Source organism: Micrasema longulum, unplaced genomic scaffold (assembly GCF_059751315.1).
Source record: "Micrasema longulum isolate JH-2025_06_02 unplaced genomic scaffold, ASM5975131v1 h1tg001298l, whole genome shotgun sequence".
Lineage (NCBI taxonomy): Eukaryota > Metazoa > Arthropoda > Insecta > Trichoptera > Brachycentridae > Micrasema > Micrasema longulum.
The window spans coordinates 186,146-205,736 of NW_028278485.1; the positions used below are offsets into that span (position 1 = coordinate 186,146).

At 31.1% G+C, this 19,591-nt stretch overlaps 1 protein-coding gene across 7 annotated transcripts in view; it reads right to left on the reverse strand.

Annotated features, from left to right (window-relative positions):
* Positions 1-10,201: 10,201 nt before the first annotated feature.
* Positions 10,202-19,591, reverse strand: part of LOC148276010 (uncharacterized) — a 30,186-nt gene continuing 20,796 nt past the window's right edge. For 4 of the 7 annotated variants that reach the window (XM_088234904.1, XM_088234900.1, XM_088234902.1 and 1 more), the window contains exons 12-16: positions 17,975-18,110; positions 17,158-17,322; positions 14,407-14,588; positions 13,046-13,154; positions 10,202-11,175 (exon numbers count right to left, since the gene is read on the reverse strand). In XM_088234904.1, the coding sequence (XP_088091030.1) occupies positions 10,846-11,175; positions 13,046-13,154; positions 14,407-14,588; positions 17,158-17,322; positions 17,975-18,110 (922 nt within the window). In that variant the 3' untranslated portion in view covers positions 10,202-10,845. The remainder of the gene's footprint in view (positions 11,176-13,045; positions 13,155-14,406; positions 14,589-17,157; positions 17,323-17,974; positions 18,111-19,591) is intronic. The other 3 variants (XM_088234901.1, XM_088234903.1, XM_088234899.1) reach the window with 1 other exon arrangement.

A 19,591-nucleotide genomic window follows, 5' to 3' on the forward strand; every position in this document is an offset into this window, starting at 1 on the left:
GAGTGTTGCGATAGATTTATTGTTCCCGGGAAGGTAACTGACTAATTCGCAGAATTACCAAACAAGAACTTGATGTCACAGGTGGAGTAATTTCAAAATTGCAAAACTTAAAAAAAACACTGAACTCTCTCATTTCCCTATCTGCACCCAGTGGCGCATAGGGCACTGCATTGGAATTACAATTCCATCTAGATCACTGTTGTTACATGGAAGGTAAGGTCTTACGCTTCCAGTATCCCTCCAGGAACTGTGAAATATTGCAAGTGTAGAACCACTTTTGGAACAAACATTTCATGTCCACCCTGCCAGGAATCAAACCCACCTCAAGCATGGTAGGCGAATGCACCAACCACTACACGAGGTGGACCTATCTCCACTCGATTTCTTTATTCAGAATTTTTACCATTGAAATGTGAAATTAATAAATATTTTGTAAGTACTTTTTATGGTCTAAATATAAAATACTTATTTGTTCACCAGAATCGTCGTGTTATGTTGTCCAATCAGAGTGGCAATCAAGGTGGCTCTGGGTGTAGGTATGGATAATGAACTATCAACATGCATTGATATTAATATATTTTGATTATGCACATAATGAACTAACATATTATTTAAAATAAAATATTTGTTTTAATGTGCACTTGAGTTTTTATTCCTTAGTCAAACAGATGAAAATAATAATGACACCGAGCTAAGATAAAAAATTATATATTTCACTAATTCTATACAATCCATTAGGTACAATGCTGAAAAGACATAAAACTGACCACAAAATGAAAATATTTCATGAGCCCTGACCCTAATGAAACAAAAATATGATTACATATATATCTATTATTCTATTAACCATGATAGAATAAACCTTAGAGCTTCCACTATATGGTGCTTCCATTTTAACGTAAACACACGAAAACTTGCACTTAAAGTTAAAATATTCAAGCAAATGTAGGATTTCTAGTACTGCGTATGGGTTCATTTCTAACTTAAATTATAAACAAAAGTGAATAGTCTATATTAAGGTACAAAAGCAGTACGTAGATGACACTATAACATTAGTCAAGGATGACTGTACTTTATGTACAAACAAGACCGCCAAGTAGAAATAGACAGAACTAACCTTAACTCACTAATCCACCTTAAACAATATTATATACACAAATATTCATTACAATAGGTACTATGATATTATGTTCCAATATAGTATTATTAAACAAGGCAAAATCGTATTCAATGTTACAAATTAAAACCACTTATCTTACCTTACGTGTTAAGATTATTGTGACAATTGTCTCCTACAAAACAAAACCTATTATATTATGCGCAGATATTGATCAAACATTACTGTAAAATAAAAAGAATACTTGGTTTTTAAATGATAATCTGATGATATCGTACTATTTTTTTCATATTTTTGATGAATAAAAGAACTCAAAACACAATACATGTTTTTTAAAGACATATGAAGTCATATTTGATAAAATGAGGCATTTAAGTAAAGAAAATAATTTATTGTGTTGTTTGACATCTAAAACAATTCTTATATAAGAGGTATCTTTTGACAGTGTGTATGATAAGATTATAACTGGTAACATTTATGCATAATTGTTTGAAATTTATTACATTGAAATGTCATTTTAACATATTGACAATCAATCAAGGAATCTTTAGGTAACATGATTTCTTTCATACAAGCATATAACGTTTTATGTTGAGTGCATTTAATTTAGTCACCAAGTTAAAAATATATTGATCTGTATGCGACTATCAAAAAGATAAAAATTTCTTCTATTTTTTAAAAAACATAAAACATGTTATTCAATATGTTACTTTATTGATTGTTATTACATATTTAAATCATTAATATCATGCAGGTATCAGGTATGCATAACGAAACATCATTTCATATGAAATAAAATTTAATATGAACTATGCATACACACTAAAAACATAATTATTGTGAATATTTAAATAGGATTTTTTGGTGATAAATATATCCTTAGAATAAACTATGGTAAAATGACATACATAATACATTTTTAATTGTGCTATAGAGTAAACAAGAACTACACTGGTCCAAAAATCATGATTCATACGTAAATGACAAGAAACAAAAACACACGAGAAGTAGTCGTAAAAGGAATGTACAAATGAAAAAATTACCGATGGCACAAATAATTTATCACTCAGAGCCGCAGTTCAATATAATTATCCATCTCCTGAGTGTCTCTGATATGTTTGATACAATATTTACAGTGAAAAGATAAGTATTTTTGAGGGTGACACAATGTATGATGCACACTAAAGTACATAAATGAAAATTGATTATTTTACTATTATTTCCGACATGGTTGAAATAACCATTTATTGAAAAGGGTGTTAATTTTATAGTTCCTAGACTGACACCTAATTCATAAGACAAATTAATCATCTTGCTATCATGTAATTAAGAAAATTATCGCGATCTGAGATTGGTTTACCAACACAGTTTCTTTTGCACCAGGGTGCGGTAAAAGAATGGTGGAGATTATCACGGCTTTAAAAGGGATACACCAATTGATTATCCAATAGGTTACATATATTTTAACTTTGTTTTAAATCATAAAAATATACGCCAAATCGTTTCGCAACACAACTGCTCCTTTGTCATATATTTGTACGTAAGGAACAATAGTGTTACGAAACTGGTCACCACATTATTTTTCATACAGTGTGAATATGCACGAGTAAATAGTTTAATATGGTAAGTCACAAAGTTAATGCTTCAAATACTAACAATTATAGAAACCCTTCTTGTGTAGTGAAACCAGTTTTTTTCCAAAATATTTTTCATGTTGATTGATTTACATTCGTATTAACTTTCGCACTAATACTAAGTAAAATATATGTAAGCAAACTGAATTTATATTTGATCAATTACATACATTTTAAATTATAATGTGGCATCTTATTTCATTTTTAGAAAATAGTGAATTAATTGTAATTGAAAATGTAGATTGCATCTACAAAATGCTTCTTCCTTATTCACAAATACATTTCTCCAAATTATCATAATACTGTGATGTATGTATGTCAATAGCCAGCTCTTATTGAAAATAAATACTGCATAGATGTGATTTAAAATCACTATTCAACAGTAATGCAATGTAAAATTAAACGAGTACAGTAGAACTCCGTTTATCCGAACTCCAGTCATCCGGATTGATCGTTATCAGGAAATAAAGACCTCACTGCTCGTAAATGAGTTTCTTCGTCAAAGCAATTAACTTTGCTGGACATGTTTAGGTATATTTTTAATGTGATTCCATTTTGTCGTATTATTTCAAAAGTAATATAAAAGTGATTTTTGAGTAAATTTTGCAATTTTCTTTCAAAACATTGTCTTAATTTAATAATTAATCCAATTATCCGGATTTCTGCATATCCGGATAACGTCTGGCACTCATTAATCTGGATAGTTGAAATTTTACTGCACTTATATACATATTTTTAAAAAATTGTTGATTGGTTTGGGAAAAGATTTTTTTTATTGATTGATAAAAAACTGCTTTTTATTAGAAGCACATTATACTTTAACATTTGAATTGTAATGTAAAATTGAACATATAAAAAAAAAAAAAAATTCTTCATTAAGATCACTAATTTATTTATAGCCCCAGGGGAGTGATTACAAACGCTATCTTGTACAGAGTAAATAGATGTACAGAGTCAGTATACTTAACTTTTCTACTATCTCCACCTACCCCGAAGCCGGCTCTAGCCACATGTCGATACATACGTGTTTTCAGAAAGATTATCAATAAAATAAAAAATTCAATGGTAATACTAATTTTTTATAGTGGCAACATTTTTCCCGATTGTAATCTACCCCCTGACGTCATTAAATAACTTAAATGTAATGATTTATTTCTTAATTATTATTGGACAAAAAAATTAGTATTTTTTTTATTTTGTGATTTAAAAAAAAAAACAGGAAATCATAATGATAGTGCTCTCAAACAAACAAAAATATTTTAACTGCGTCAACATTCAACCTAAAATGGTCATACATTGATCTAGAAACATCTTTAACATGTGATGATAAACGGACTGGTGGTTGGGTAAATTTTAATATTCTCTCTTAAATATACTGTTATTTAATAATTTATACATACTTTACAAATTTATAATACCCTATAATTAATATTATACACATATTAACATAACATTAACTGGTCCTAAGTGCAAAGAAACAACTAAAATCTATAATATTTGAACTCAATACACAAGTTGCGTAGATGTGATTAGAATGCAATAACCAATGTTTTTAAGGGTAAAAAAGAAGTAAATTCACAAAAATAGCCAAATGTGAATAAAAAATTTATACAGCAGATTAAATATTAAAACTGACTTTTGTAAAATTTACCAGCGACCCGTTCCGTAATATATTTATAAAAAAATAATATCCGAGGATTCGTATTGTTTTTTGGTATTTTTTAGAATCCCTCGAGATTACATTACAGATTTAAATCAATCACTTTATACCTCAGAGTAATAATTCTCTAGAGAAGCCCAAGCTCTATTGCATAGAACAAAAGCGTTCCAAATTTTTGGTTTGGTTTTTAGTTTAACAACAAACAGTTTCAGTTAGCGCTCGCAATTTTCAACCCGAGTACCAACACCCCGTTGTGTTTCTGTAATCTGTGGCTAAGCTCGTGGTCAATAATCATATAATGGTTATTCTCCGTATAGGCGACTCTATTAGGTTATTACTCTAAGCTTTATACACATCAGTAATCGAAAGAAAATCCTTACATCACAAAAAGTCCTTCCAAACCAGCTGGTTAGGATTTTAAATTATTAACTAAGTAACTAGGAATAATCCTACACAATGAAAGAAAGTAATATTAATATTGGATTTTAAAAAAGGTTAAGGATGAATACATATTCTTAAATGCTTATAACTTGATTGGCCAATTATAAAATAAATTCACAGATAAATAAACAAAGTCAAACGTAAGTTTGTACATTTTTTTTAAAACACGCTACACATCATTATATTTACGATAATAATATGAATCACCAGTCTTTAATTTCAATAATGTCACCGGATTTTTACACATACATTATAAAAGCTTTGAATATATTCCTTAACCGCACTTATAAAGTACTTAAAATTTACAATTAACTTAGAGAAGATTATTTTCAATCACAAGTTCGAATACCGTATGTGATGAATAGGGATATTTTCATTACAAAAGATTGATGTGGTTTGTAATCACAGTACTCTCGTTTACAAAATGTATTGTAAACTCTATAAAACTACTTACAGCAGATATACCTACAGAAACTACGGGTAACATCTTCTAATGGCGAGATTCCCTCTATTCTGCCGGCCAGGTACTCTCTTGCTGACCAAACTCCGCCCTTCGCTTTATAATACTTCACAGACATCCCAGTTTTACATTCTCTTCTAGCGCTTTATCTGAATACCGATCGTAAGAAGAAAAAAATATAGGTTATATAACTTAAAACATGTTCCATTAATAATTAGATTCACTATTGTTAATGACTTAAACTATGGTCAGGACATATAAATTCACCTTTTAATTTGTCAATGTCAATACAATATTACATAAATAGCAATGAAATGTGAACTTATTACATAAACAGCGATGAAAGCAACAAATGTTTTTGACAATTGAATAACTTCTAAAAGGTTTACACATTTTATATAGCTATTTATAATATATAAAATTGAACACTGCTTTGAGTTTTATTAAATGTTTTTTTATTGCGTAGTTTGATTTTTTCTTTCCTAAGGCACCCCTATATTGCCAATACGATCGCAAGATATACATTATCAGCAACAAACCGGTTTACAAAGGATAGTCAGTATTCAATCTCCGCTTTAGTGACCAAACAAATTATGCGTATTATGAGATAATGCAAATATTGGTGTCATTTAATACATTAATCATGGAATTCTGTAGTTTTTTTTTGTTTTTAAGAAAAAGAGGAATACTAGAGTTCTTATTATTTACTGAAATATTTAAATTTTCAGTCCGATTCCTGAAAGTCGTAAATAACTTGCGCTAGAAAAATGGAAATCGAGTTGTGATAGAGTGGGATTTGAACCTGGGACCTTTGGTCCGTTAGTCCACAATACTACCACGGGACCACAACCCGATTTTAAAAAGATCAGTGTAAATTATGTGAAGGATAATATTACAATAAATAATGTGAGTTTTTACAGGCCAGATTTTAAGAATAATTTCACCCAGGCTTGAGAAAAATAAATCGATTTTAGCTACACAAGCTTCCTTATCGAGGTATACTTTACAAATAAATATTATCTTGTTTTAAAAAAAAAACATTAAAATTAGACAACTTAAAAATTAAAAAAATTATAAATAAAGGAAAAAATTTATAAATTATCAAATACACAATATTTCATATGGTCCACTCTAAAAGTAATAAAGATTGAATACCCCTCACCCCACACCTCCTACCTTTACAAGGCCAAAACACTACATGACAAAAAGACTTGACTTTTATTAACTCCGTGTGTTTAGATTTAATATTTAGTAGTGACAACACTGTTAAGAATAAAATATTGATATTGATTACAGTAAAACCTCGTTTTTACGTTCCTCAAATTTACGTTTTCCCGCCTTTTACACCGAAATGTTCAGGACCCGTTTGTCTTCATGCATTCTCATACAATTATTCTCCCCAATTAACGTTTTTTACATTTTTCATCACCCTGGTTTTACGCTTTAGCGAAATTTTCAGAATTCATTTTATGTGTCAAAAAAGCCAAAATTATGTTGTAATAATGGTGCCGCGGTCCGCACGCCACCGCGTGTGGCATGCGAATGAAGAATCAAAACCGGTAAACAAGTTATAAACAATAAAGTATTGTCTTAGCCTAAATTCAAAGCAGGTGCAGTGTAATTGACCTATTTGTTTAAGTGTCTTCCTTTAGGGTTAGTCTTAGTTTTCATTTAAACAAAAACGTCATATTGACTTGTACAAATCATGATATGCAGTTGACAAACGTTTAGAAACAATAAAGTTTGAATATCATTAAATTGCGAAGTTTAAAACATAACAATAGAAATATTTAAAGTTATAAAAAAAATGGTTTAAAAAGTTGTCATAAAAGTATAAACAGTTTTGCCGCGATCTATATGACAGTTGTTTTATTGATGCCATAGAAAAAAGTGATACTGTAAAAAAAAAATTCCCAACATTTAAGGGAAAAATTGTTGTACATTATTCAATGCAAATTCAAAATTCTATTTTCGATTTTTTTTATTTACACATAAAATAATTTCAACATGTTTTTAAATCAAATAAAAAACAGATTACATAACATTGTCTGAAAAAATATATTAAAATATTTTTAGTGAAATCATTGAAAATTGGTAAAAAAAGTATTGTCGATTTCCACTTATCACCGTTTTTACTATTTTTCTGGAAGTATATGTACACTATAGTGTAGCAAATTAATAATTTTTTTATATAATTCCTGTTCTTTCTGCACATTTTTAATTTCCTCACTTTAGCGTTTTCCTCAGTTTTGCACATTTTTTTCTTGCTCCCTTGAAAAACGTAAAAAAGGGGTTTTACTGTAGTAAAGTAGACATTGATAATGAAGCTTGTATAGCTTCAAAACTGGTTGGTAAAAAATAAGTGCTTAAAAACTAAATCGTTTTATTTTAATTTTAACTATAATGAATAACCACAAAGTTAGTGCTTCAAATACAAATTTTATGAAAAAAAAAAAACATAATATATTTATGCATTCTGTTTTATGATCCTCTAAATTTTATATAACAACAAAAAAGTAATAGGAAAATTAAGGAATTTTTATGTGATGTATTTAAAAAAGATGTGTCATACCATAAATAAAACACAAATAACTACAGTGTGTTTGAATTTTTAATGGCCTTCTTTTAATGTATTAATGCCTATTGATGAACCAAGTAAAAACAATTATTTGTGCACAAATTTAAATTATCAAAAAAATATTTTCTGGTACGCACACTTGAACAAAAGATATTAAAAATTTTAATAGACTGTACATATTCTTGCAATTTAAGATGTGGTTTTTGGCATATGGAAACATAAATGTCTGTCATAAACTTAAAAGTCGGAAAGTTATAAACAGATATGAAAAAAAATGTTGTTTTGCATGTAATACATTTTTAAACAAAGTCTCACTTACTGTGTTAGTGAAAAAAGATAATTCTGAAAAATAATTAATTTAAATGTAATGAAATTTAATTTTAATTTAATTTAAAAACTTACTCTACTGGTAACAAAAAATAGTGACTTGCCATTTTACATTAACATATTTTTAATTTTACATTTTTCATGTCTGCCAAAGTTTAAAATGTGATGACATTCTAAATCAAAGAAACATCAAATTTGATAGCAAAAAAGAATTGATTGATTTGTTAACCTTTTCCGTACTTATAAAGGCAATGCATTAATTTAGAAAGCGATACAAGTGTATTTTATCACAATTCAAAAAAAATATGTTATTTTTAATATTTAACCACGTGAAACCTTTAAAATTACTGAAAAATTACCGGCATGAAAAGAATTAACCATTTTTAAATCCTACCGATATTTCAAAAATTTATCCCAATACACCTTTAATTAAAATTTATTACAATATAGTTTGAATGCGTTCACATGTATAGGTTATTAAATATAGGCACTTAATATATGAAATTTAATTCAACTATTAAATTCACACTTTTTTATATGCCCACTCAAGAGTTACATGATAAAAAACAAACTAAAAAAAATTATATCGGATCTTTTTTCAGTGTTTCCCAAAGAGAGGATCGAGGTGGAATGATTTTTGTACCTTTTTATTTTCGCGGGCATGATATATTCCTACATCTCAGCTTCTGAGTCGTGATAGTCTATTTGTGTGGACCAAGTTTTAATTTAAAATCTTTTTCACATGAAGGTTTCTCCAGATTGGATTCTGAAGCACAACACGACTGATCACGTTGCCTTTGTGTAATAAAAAATGTTATACTAGTAGGTTTAAATAATGAAAATAAGAAAACGACAGGGATGTCCTTTTTTCGTAAGTTATCAAAATCCCAGTCAATTTTGCTAAGACAAAGAATAGAAACAAGTCTGAATATTTTCCATGCAAGGCATTTATGAAAATCGAATAAAGGTGATCAATAGTCAGAATTGAAGACAGAATCTTGTGCATCCCAGCTAACGCATTGAACATAATTAAAAAAAAGTACCTAACTAAATGAAGGGTACAGGGTACACGGCAAAAAACCGGTTCATTGTATTTTTTTGATTTTCCAAGATACAGTGAAACCCTCAAAATTACGTCCCCGCAATTTTCGTTTTTCCTCAATTTACATATTATAATTTTTGAAGTCCCACAGAATGAAAAAAAATTAATACATTTAAAACCCAGTTTTATGTTTTTTTTTCCCGCAATTAACGTCAGAGAAATGTGCAATCTGTATTAAGGTTAAGTATACCTAGATAAAGAAGCTTGCGTAGCTTTGAAACTATTTGGTGGAGAAATAAATAAGTGATTAAAAACAAAGTTGTTTTATATTTATTTTACAGTTTATTGTGTTTTGCGGACATTTATTACCACCATTTTTGCGTTTTTTGACAACTGTGAAGTTAGTCCCTAATCATTATACTACTTGCCGGTCAGAAAAAATTGCAATCCCCACTGTAAACTGACAGCTCAAGAGTCTGAAGTCTGAGTCTCTATCATTATACCAACTTGTTGGTAAGTTAAATCAGTACAAACATTTATTGCTGCCATTTTCATATTTTAGTTGTAATTTTAAAGATGGTTTATTGTGTTGTACAGACACGTACTGTTTATGAATATGATGTTTAAAAAAATTGCAATAAAAAAAATGGTTCAAACATTCCTCCATACATTTTTCAATAAAAAATAATTTGCTAATTTTTTTTCCCTACCCCTGCATTCACATTTTCCCACCATTTAAATTTTTGTAGGTGGTCCCTTGAAAAATGTTATTTACGGGTTTTACTGTATTTATGCCTTTTTTATCTCCTGAATGAGTTCAACAGAATGAAATATTAAAAAATGACAAAATTTGGTTCCTTGTCTGAAAAATTGTGGAAAAAAATATATATACAGTTTTTGTATAACGAAGGAAGGTGTTTTTGATTTATTTTAAAGTGGTCATTTTTGTTAGTTTTTTGCTGTGATTGTGTGTAAAAATATATTTTACATTGATTGAAAACCCATTTTAAATAAATATTAAGGATGTCCCACAACTACTTTATGTATTTTTATCTTTTCTCTCCTGTAAAATTCTTTATTTGTCAAGAGGATGCCCGGTCTGACTTTTCTTCATGCAAACATATTCCCGTATTATCTTCTTGTATTACAATAAATATTTACCATTGGTGTGTCCCTGTCGATTTGTTTTTTTAACAAATGATTTCTTACGGGACCATATAGACCATCGAAATACCTTTAAAAGGCGCCCAGTTTTGAGTGAAGTCTTCGGACGTACGGTTTACAAATATGATAAATATTTTTGAAAAACGCAAAAGGTACGTAAACGCATAAGTTGTATTTTTCGAACAGTATCGGAGAGGGATCTGCGAGAAAGTGAAAAAAAAACTGTGTTCAAATACCGATTCATCAAACTGCTCCCCACCGCATATCCTCTGAAAGAGCCTGTTTTTGCCATGTACCCTTCAAATAATTAACACGTACAACAAAGTTATGTTAGAGAGTGAATGCTGATTCCATCAATAAAGCGATAGTGTTATAGTTATAATAAATGGATCGGTATCCCAATGTCGCGAGTGCGGCGTTACCTAGTCGATGGACTGGACCTGCACTACGCTCGCCTGCGGGATGATCTCGTACTTGATGACGTGCGCAGGCCCGATGTGCACCTGGCTGAGCTGCGCCAGTTGCTGCTGCTGCTGTTGTTGCTGTTCGCGGGACGGGTTGCGCAGCACCAGGTGCGTAGTCTCCTGCTTGTGCTGCTGCTGGATGGTGACCAGCTGCTGCTGCTGCTGTTGCTGCTGCTGCTGCTGCTGCTGGTGCTGCTGGAGCTGCTCGCGCGCCTGCTGCTGCTGCTGCTCGCGCGCTTGCTGCTGCTGCTGCTGCTGATGTTGAGCCAATTGCTCCGCATGTACCACCTGATTATATACATAGATATTCGTTTTGATGCGTTGTATTTAAAGGGGCAGTTGAATAATTTCATTTAAATCTTCAAGTGCAAAGAATTAAAGCTAAAAGCAATATCTTCCAGCCAACCAAAAAACAGACTGGTCAAAAGAAGAGTTGGTTAAAAATTTATACTAAAAAACAAAATATATATACATTACAAAAAACCTAATTGATAAAAAATAACAGCTGTTTTTCAATGGGGAGATGGGTCTTACACATATTAATTTAAATAAAAGTGCATCATGTTTTACATATTATATTTGTGAAAAACTTCTACCGGATGTATGCACTATATTTTATGAGAACTGTTGTTTTTCCGAAATAAAAACAAAATTTTAAAAATAGAATATTGAAAAATGAGGAATGCAATATCAGGTTATGAGTTTGGAAGGAGAGAGAAAGAGGAACCAAGGAAAGAAAATAGAATATTAAATGTAAGTAAGTAAAGTAAAATGAAGGGAGGTTAGGGTTCTAAGGATATATAGTAATGTTTCAAGCGTTTCTAAGAGGTGGCCAGAAAAAGTGCATTTTTTATATGACGAGGTAACTTATTCCAAAATGCAAAGCTTGAACAGAAAGGGAATTGCTGAAAATTGTGTGCTATGTCAAAGAAGTGTTCTCTCCGGAGAAAAGCGAAGCGAAAGACCATGATCAGGAAGATAAAAGAAATTCTCAGCAAGATGTTTTGGAGCGCAAGAGCTGTGAAGAATATTATAAAGAAGTGAGAGAGATTGAAAGTTATTTTGCTGATAAAAACTCACCCACTTGAGTTCGTTCTTGAATTCATAAACATTTACGCAAAATTTGTACATTTAATCACTTCTTTTTATTTAAAGAAATATTAGCGTTCTTATAATTTACCAAAATATTTCAATTTGGGGGTTATTTTCAACAAGTTGTAAGTATCTAACTGTTAGAAAATGGTAATCAAGTTGGGGTAGAGTGGGGTTTGAACCTCGGACCTCTGATCCTTGAGTCCACAACACTTACTAGCCACGCGACCACAACTCGAAATATTTTCAGTTTGAATGTTAAATAACCCTATGCTAATGTGTTAGTACCTGTCAGTGAACTAGGTAAACATACAAATTTCATTTGTATTAGTAGGCACACCAGAATATTTTATTTCAAAATGTTTTGTCAGTAACATTACGAGCTGTATATGATTATCGGTGGAATTCTACCGCGGTAACTACAATTATAGTCATTATGTGATAAATTATGATTATAATAAAAATATCAAAATTAATTAAGTACTTATTTTATTTAATGGGAAAAACAACAGATGTTGTATAAATGAACAAGTATAAAAAGTAGTTGAATCCGTTTTTCAAAAATTATAATAAAGAGAAACATGCTACATAATCAAAGAAGAAAAAACTAAAGGTAATAAGAATAGTGGTTTGTTATTTCTGTGTTCATAACACCATTTATTCAATATATTTGATGTTCCAACTCCATGAGACTTTTGTCCTGCGATGAGTAAAAAAATGACCAAATAAAGTTTTATAAGCTTATATTTCTTAACAATGTTTGATTATGTCCAAATGCTTGCAGACTGGCTGGATTTCCTCCCTAGGGAGTTGTTCATATTTAGATTTATTTCAACAGAGGGAAAAAGTTTTGTTCAAAAAAGGATGTTCAAACATGGGCAGAATGGTGAATGTTACACAGTGTGTAAAGTGGCCACTTAAACCAGCCAATGACAGGTCATAAGCCCTGTAAATGCCTAGACTTCCAAATTTCTTCTCGAAAACTTTTTCCCTCTCTGTTGAAATAAATCTTATATTTCTTAATTCATAAAAGCAGTTTAGAAGCAACTAAAACAAGCAGGTTTACCTGATGATGAGTCGGAGTCATCTGATGAGCCTCACGCTGCTGCTGATGTGCATTGTTCAGTTGTTGCTGTTGTTGGTTGACTTGGGAGTTTAGCGTCGCCTGGTTATCCCTAAAATTGTCACGCTCTAATTACAAGTATGCTCCATAAATTTCACACAGTTTTATATTTTCCATATCATCATCGTTATCACTCATCCTCGATAATATGTAGGACAATGTATCGGTACTCCAATCATGAAGGCAGGATGATCAGTTCAATAAAACAGCTCAGAAAGTGGGGAAAGATGGGAGAACTTCCTCTGCACAGAATTAAGAATAAGTCCAGAAGGAGCGTAGAATCATATTTAAATACATCGGACTGTGTCTAAAATTTTATTGTGCACGCGGAAACATTGATTGACACAACAGAGTAGATAAGTAAAGGGTCATTTAATAAGAGTAATTAAATTAATGAACTTAGAACTCAAAATATAAAACAAATTTTATTTGACATAAAACAGATATTTTTATATCATGTTAAATAATATTTGATGTTTAAAGATAATGTCGTTCAAATGTCCCCTACGTTGTTTAATCCGAGGTCTAATTTTCATTAATTCTTTAATTAGATGAGCAAAGTAGGGTAAAAAAATTTACTACCCTGGCAACAATAATGAAATTTCCATTTTGTTTCTTCTGACAGATGGAAAAATAATTCAATTTTTAAGTAATGCATTTGCTACTTAAACATTCGTTTGCTAATTACACATGAAATGTGACACCACTCTGTTTCCTTAAGATCCTAGCAGTATTTCTACACTTTAAAAGGACATAACACGGCATAGTTGAATTCAAATTAAGAGTTGCGTACTGAACGACGTCTACAAAGAAACTAATGGGTCAAAACGTAAACCTACTCATTTATGAGTAGTTTAGTCGTCTTCTGATTGATGTGCGTATGCAGTTTCTGGACGATTCTTAATTCTATGTTCCTCTAATTACAATAATTAAAAATCTGAATCAACTGAAACTGTAGATGGAAAAATGAACCAGTTTGCACTTTGTTTATTTAAATACGTAGTGTAATTACTATTTGTTTCTAACGGTGACATTTAGAGCAACATTTCTACCATACCTACATCAATTCGCCATTATTTTTAACACTTTCAATTATTGTTGAAATTCATCGAAAAGACATGAATATTTTTTTTTACCAAATAAACTATTTTTGCATACATTTTAACAATTGTTTATAATCAACAAAAATGGCACTTAGAAATGTCATTAGTAGAGGATGGCAACGCATTAATTTTCCTTTCCACACATCTGTGGAATAGAAATGGATAAAAAACATTATTTAAAAAATAACTGTAAATACTTGCCTATTTTGCATGTGTTCCTGTTTGATGGTGTGAACAAGATTGCTCGAGGGTGATGTGATCTGTGTACCAATAGTTTTCCCTTCCCTATTGATGATATGGATCTGATTCCCGATAAGTTGTCGGTTCCTAGATCCGCCAATCAGGATTTGGTTTCCAATCACCTGACCTTCACGATTAGTCACCTGTTGATGAAAGGTATAAAATGTAAATAGGTTTGAAATAACGACAAGTTTTTGGCTTGCCAAGCAATAAATAATACAGCCTTACAGGGTATTTTCCTCAGAGTAATAATGTGCCAAGCTATAGAGGAGCCCAAACGTAGGAAAACCATTCTATGACTTTTGGGTATTATATTAGCTACAGTTCGCAGCAAAACAATGGGCCGTACTCAGGTCGAGAATTGCCAAATTGATATTAATTTGCATTGTAAATATTTTGAAATATGTACCTGTGTATTTATTATTGCAGGGTTATTCCAATTTATTTTTCTATAATTCTCCTATATTTATTTTATAAAACTGAAAATACATGTGTGTGTTTATTTTTTTATTTATTTATTCACTTTATTTACAATATACTTATGTTACATTTATTGAGACATAAATCCCAACTCTATTGAACCAAAGTCCTGTGTTGAGTTTGTTTGTTTGTCCGTCACATCTCCGAAACGGCGAGTTGTAGCGGCCTGAAATTTGGACACGTCATTTTAGATGCGATTTCAAGGTTAAAATTGCTATTTTTGAGTAAAATTTGAATCGACCTTTATTCTATAAAAACTCAAACTTTATATGGATGCCTTGTGCGGCCCCGACATATTGCCCGTAATCAACTGTCATTATCGACAGTAAACATACTTTAATTCACAAATTTATCCCCTAAATTAAGAAAAAAATAGTATCTGAAGTAAATATGTTGATATAAGGAAAGTTTTTAAGCAACATAATACACGTGTCGGGACAATAAATGCCAAAAATCAACGTAAATCATGGTAAAATATTCGAAATCAATTACCTGTGAAAACTCACTCATTTAACACCTTTGACGCTCCTACTGCTGCAACCAAACATACTGCAATTCACCATAGTCGATTTTTATTTATTATAATGTAAATATCCAAGTTATTTACAAACAAAGCCAAGCACACCGACAAAAGCATCCGATCGAACCGTTTATGTTGTCAAATAAAACAAAATGGCCACCAATTGGTTGCTAATCAACAAACCAACATCGCTTGCGTTCTATGAAATATAGTGATAGGGCTTCTCTATAGGTTCACGCATTATTACTCTGAGGTATTGTCACAAATCGAGAGTAATGTTGAAAATATATTTAATATTTAGAGCAGATTTTTACGATTCTAATTATGTAACTATCAATGTATGAAAGTTTTCAGGGTTGAAAATGAGCATATACGAAATGGCTCTCAGTTGGCATCACGTCACTGGCTTCATCTGTCATCCCCGTTGAGGGAAAATCTAAACAACATTGCACCCACAACTGGCCAAGAGATCCAATTACAGCACAGAACATCCAGGCTTGAGAAAAATCACATTATATTTTTTTGTGTTCTCACCAGGTATCTAACCCTGAACCTTCCATGTGTGGGGTTATTGCATACAACTAAGGCGTTGAATGGCACGGGTAATGTGCCGTTTGTTGTCTCGTTTTCAAATCATTTAAAGTATGGTCATTTTAAACCAAACAGCTTTCTGTCACCGTTGTACTAAAGTTAAATGATAAAAAATGTACAGTAAAACCCCCTTTTCACATTTTTTAAGGGAGCAACAAAAAAGTGTAAAACTGAGGAAAATGCTGAAGTGAGGAAATGAAAAATGTATGGAATTTTTAAAAATAATTACATAAAAATAAAATTAATGTTCTAGACTAAATTCATGTTGTCAACCGTAATATCATGTCAATATGGCGTTTTTGTTTAAATGAAAACTTACCCTAAAGGAAGACAGTAAAACAAAAATGTACATTACACTCCACCTGCTTTGAATTTAGTTCAAGAGACAGTAATTTAAACTTTTTTACTTGTTAAAACTGTTTTTATTCTTCAGTTTGGACATACGCGGTAGCGCACGGCATTGTTTTTATGTCGTCACAAGTTTCGCTATTTTGACACATCAAATGAATTTCAAAATTTTTTAAATGTAAAACCGGGGTGATGTAAAAAACGTTAATTGGGGGGAATATTTGTATGAAGGAAAACAGGACCTTAATATCTCAATGTAAAAAGCAGGAAAACATAAAACTGAGGAATGTAAAAATGAGGTTTTACTGTATGTATGTATACGTAAGACTGAAACTAAAATATTCTGATAAGTCCCGGTGCATACAAGCGGCACCTAGCGAAATAAAACTATCATACCCAAAGCGAAAACGGCAATCATTGTGTTGAAGAAAACAAGTAAATTTATTCTATTTTTATATTTAATTTATTTTAAAATATGTAAATACATTTGTTATTTACAAGTTTCTGCCTACTAGTGCGGTGTTAGTTAATCACATGAGGTCCTGGTCTGATTCTCAAGTTCAGAGGACTCCATATTGTTTGTTCCATCTGTTTGCAAATAATTTAACTGTTTTTACATATTCCTCTTTCACTAAGCCTGCGTACAACATTTTGTAACCCACAACTCGATAGATTTGTAAAATCTAGGAATGGAAACGGCAAATTTTATGGTTATCCTTTATTTCAAAATAGATTTAGAGTCACCCGTGAAATTGGTCATTCCATATACGAACCTGTATGTGAGTGGGACCCGAGTGCTGTAGGCTTGTATTGCTGGAGGAGCTGTGGTTAGATGTCTCACTCTGGCGAGATTCTCCGCTCAGTTGTTGTTGTTGCTGCTGCAGCTCTTGTTGCTGCTGTTGCTGCTGCTGTTGTTTGTCAACGTATATCTCTGTCGGCTGAAGAGAATTTCACGCATGAGACAGTGATTGATGCATTTATGCCATTTATTTTTAGACATACATTTTGATTGGGTTTTGTAGTAATAGAAATGTATTAGTAACACTAAAAAAATTAAGCAAAATTGTTCATAATAAGCAAATAAAAAATAACATGTTAGAATAACAATAACAAAACAAAAAAACAATCATAATATATTGAGTCCTTATTGGAAGAACAACGTAAGCGACAAATAGTGAATTGTGCAGAAGGTTTTTTTTAATAATTCGGTAAATGGGATTTAAAATGGTTGGTTACCGCCAATACTGAAATGACAGCCAAGTTTCCCAAATTTTCCCAAAAATAATCGAGTCCATTTTTAAGTTATTGAGACTAAACGTTGAGACCAACTCTTGTGGCAGCCTATTCTAACCATCAGCAACCCTATTGCTCAGGAAATACTTCCGTAGGTTTAGGTTGAATCTGGTTTTCTTCAGCCTGAGACTGTGGCCCGAGTCGAGCATCTTGTTTTAGCTTGAACATGGGATCCAAATTTTGGCAGAAATAACAAAGTTTGAGTAGAAAATAATATTAATATATTGTCTTGTTATGGTTATATTACAGTATAAATTATTTTAAACTAAATAAAAATGAAGCATTGTGATAACATACAATAACTACCTGATGATTCCGGGATGGAATCTCCATGTGCTGCCTCTGGTGAAGCAAGAGATGATTCTTCTGGAAGAATGCCTTACCACACGTGTCACATACATGTGTACGTAGTGTACAGCCTCCATCCGGATGCCTGAATTCACAATTCAGATTAATTACCCAAACAATTTTATTTAAAATTTGATTTCAGGCATTTTATTTTAATAACAAAATATAAAATAGTCTGATAATACTTTTTTTGTATTTTGATTACTGATTCATAACAACTTATAGGACCTAAAAAATTAAGGTGATATCAGAAGAATAATTGTAGATACGTACGTAAATAACAATATCTATCTGAGACAATCCTAATAAAAAATTTAAACCTAACCTTAATATTTCATGCTTATATTTTTAAAAAACTATCACAATGGGGATGTTTAGTGGTTTATAAATGTTTTTTTTTTGTTAATAGATCATCAACTATGCCAATAATTAAAAAAAGTTTTGTAATTTTGAAATTACTCCGCCTGTGAAGTCACAAGCAGTGATTTATTTTATAGATAATCTACAAAAAATGTTTATTATTTGTGCCTACATAAAAGTACATAATATGTAAGTAATATAATTATAAATTGCTATTTTTTCTGTGGTTCTGTGGAAATCAACTCAATGTTTAGGAGTGCTGAAATAAGACTTGATTTCAAGACTAAACTAAAATATTTTAGGGTTACTTTTCAACAATAAATTACCATTCTAAATGAAGATGTATTTTTAAGGAGTATTTACTGAAACATTTATTTAAACTTTTGAAAACTAAAAATACAGATGGTCCCTTCTGCCACCTGAGTACTGAATTATTAATAACTTCGTGATATACGTAGCTTTATTCTACACTATTTTATTGCAACACTTGCACAAAAGTTTATTTTAAATTACCACAATGACATTTGGCAGATATTTCCATTATGATTGAAATGTCAACACTGAGCACTGACCGATTCCTTTTAAAATGAATAATGCCAAAAATGGCCACTTCAAAAGTCACATGTCCCCTATCTGATACATAATATGTCAACGGTATCCTATCAAAGAAAAATAGTCCTTCAGAAATAATGTTTGAAATACTAGTTTCCAATAGAGAATCTTCAAATAATATATGTAATCTGCAAGCTTGTTTTAGTACTGAAAAATCGCGACATGGTTAAAGATTTAAAACATAGTGTACTTTTTATTATTTTATTTATTTTCCCATAAACATAGTTGCTATAAAACATTATTATAGAAAGTCAAATATAATGGTACAACAACAAACCATCACGACGTTCCCCCATAAGGGTAGGCAGAGAGGTAAGAACGCCACAACACTATCTTTGCATACAGATCTCGCTTCCTCTACATTCATACACCTTATAAAGCACGCGTGCTGATTATTCTGACTTTTGACATGTTGACATGTTTAAAATATATTAGTAAGCTGTGCATTATCGCATATTTGCAGGATTCGCCCCTGGTCACAAGTTGTCGTCAGTGAATTGTGCTGATATTTTAAATTTAGAAATTGGAAGTGTAAAAGTACACTGAACATTTTTTAAAAAAGGGCTGCAGAAACTGGAAATCTATCACAACACA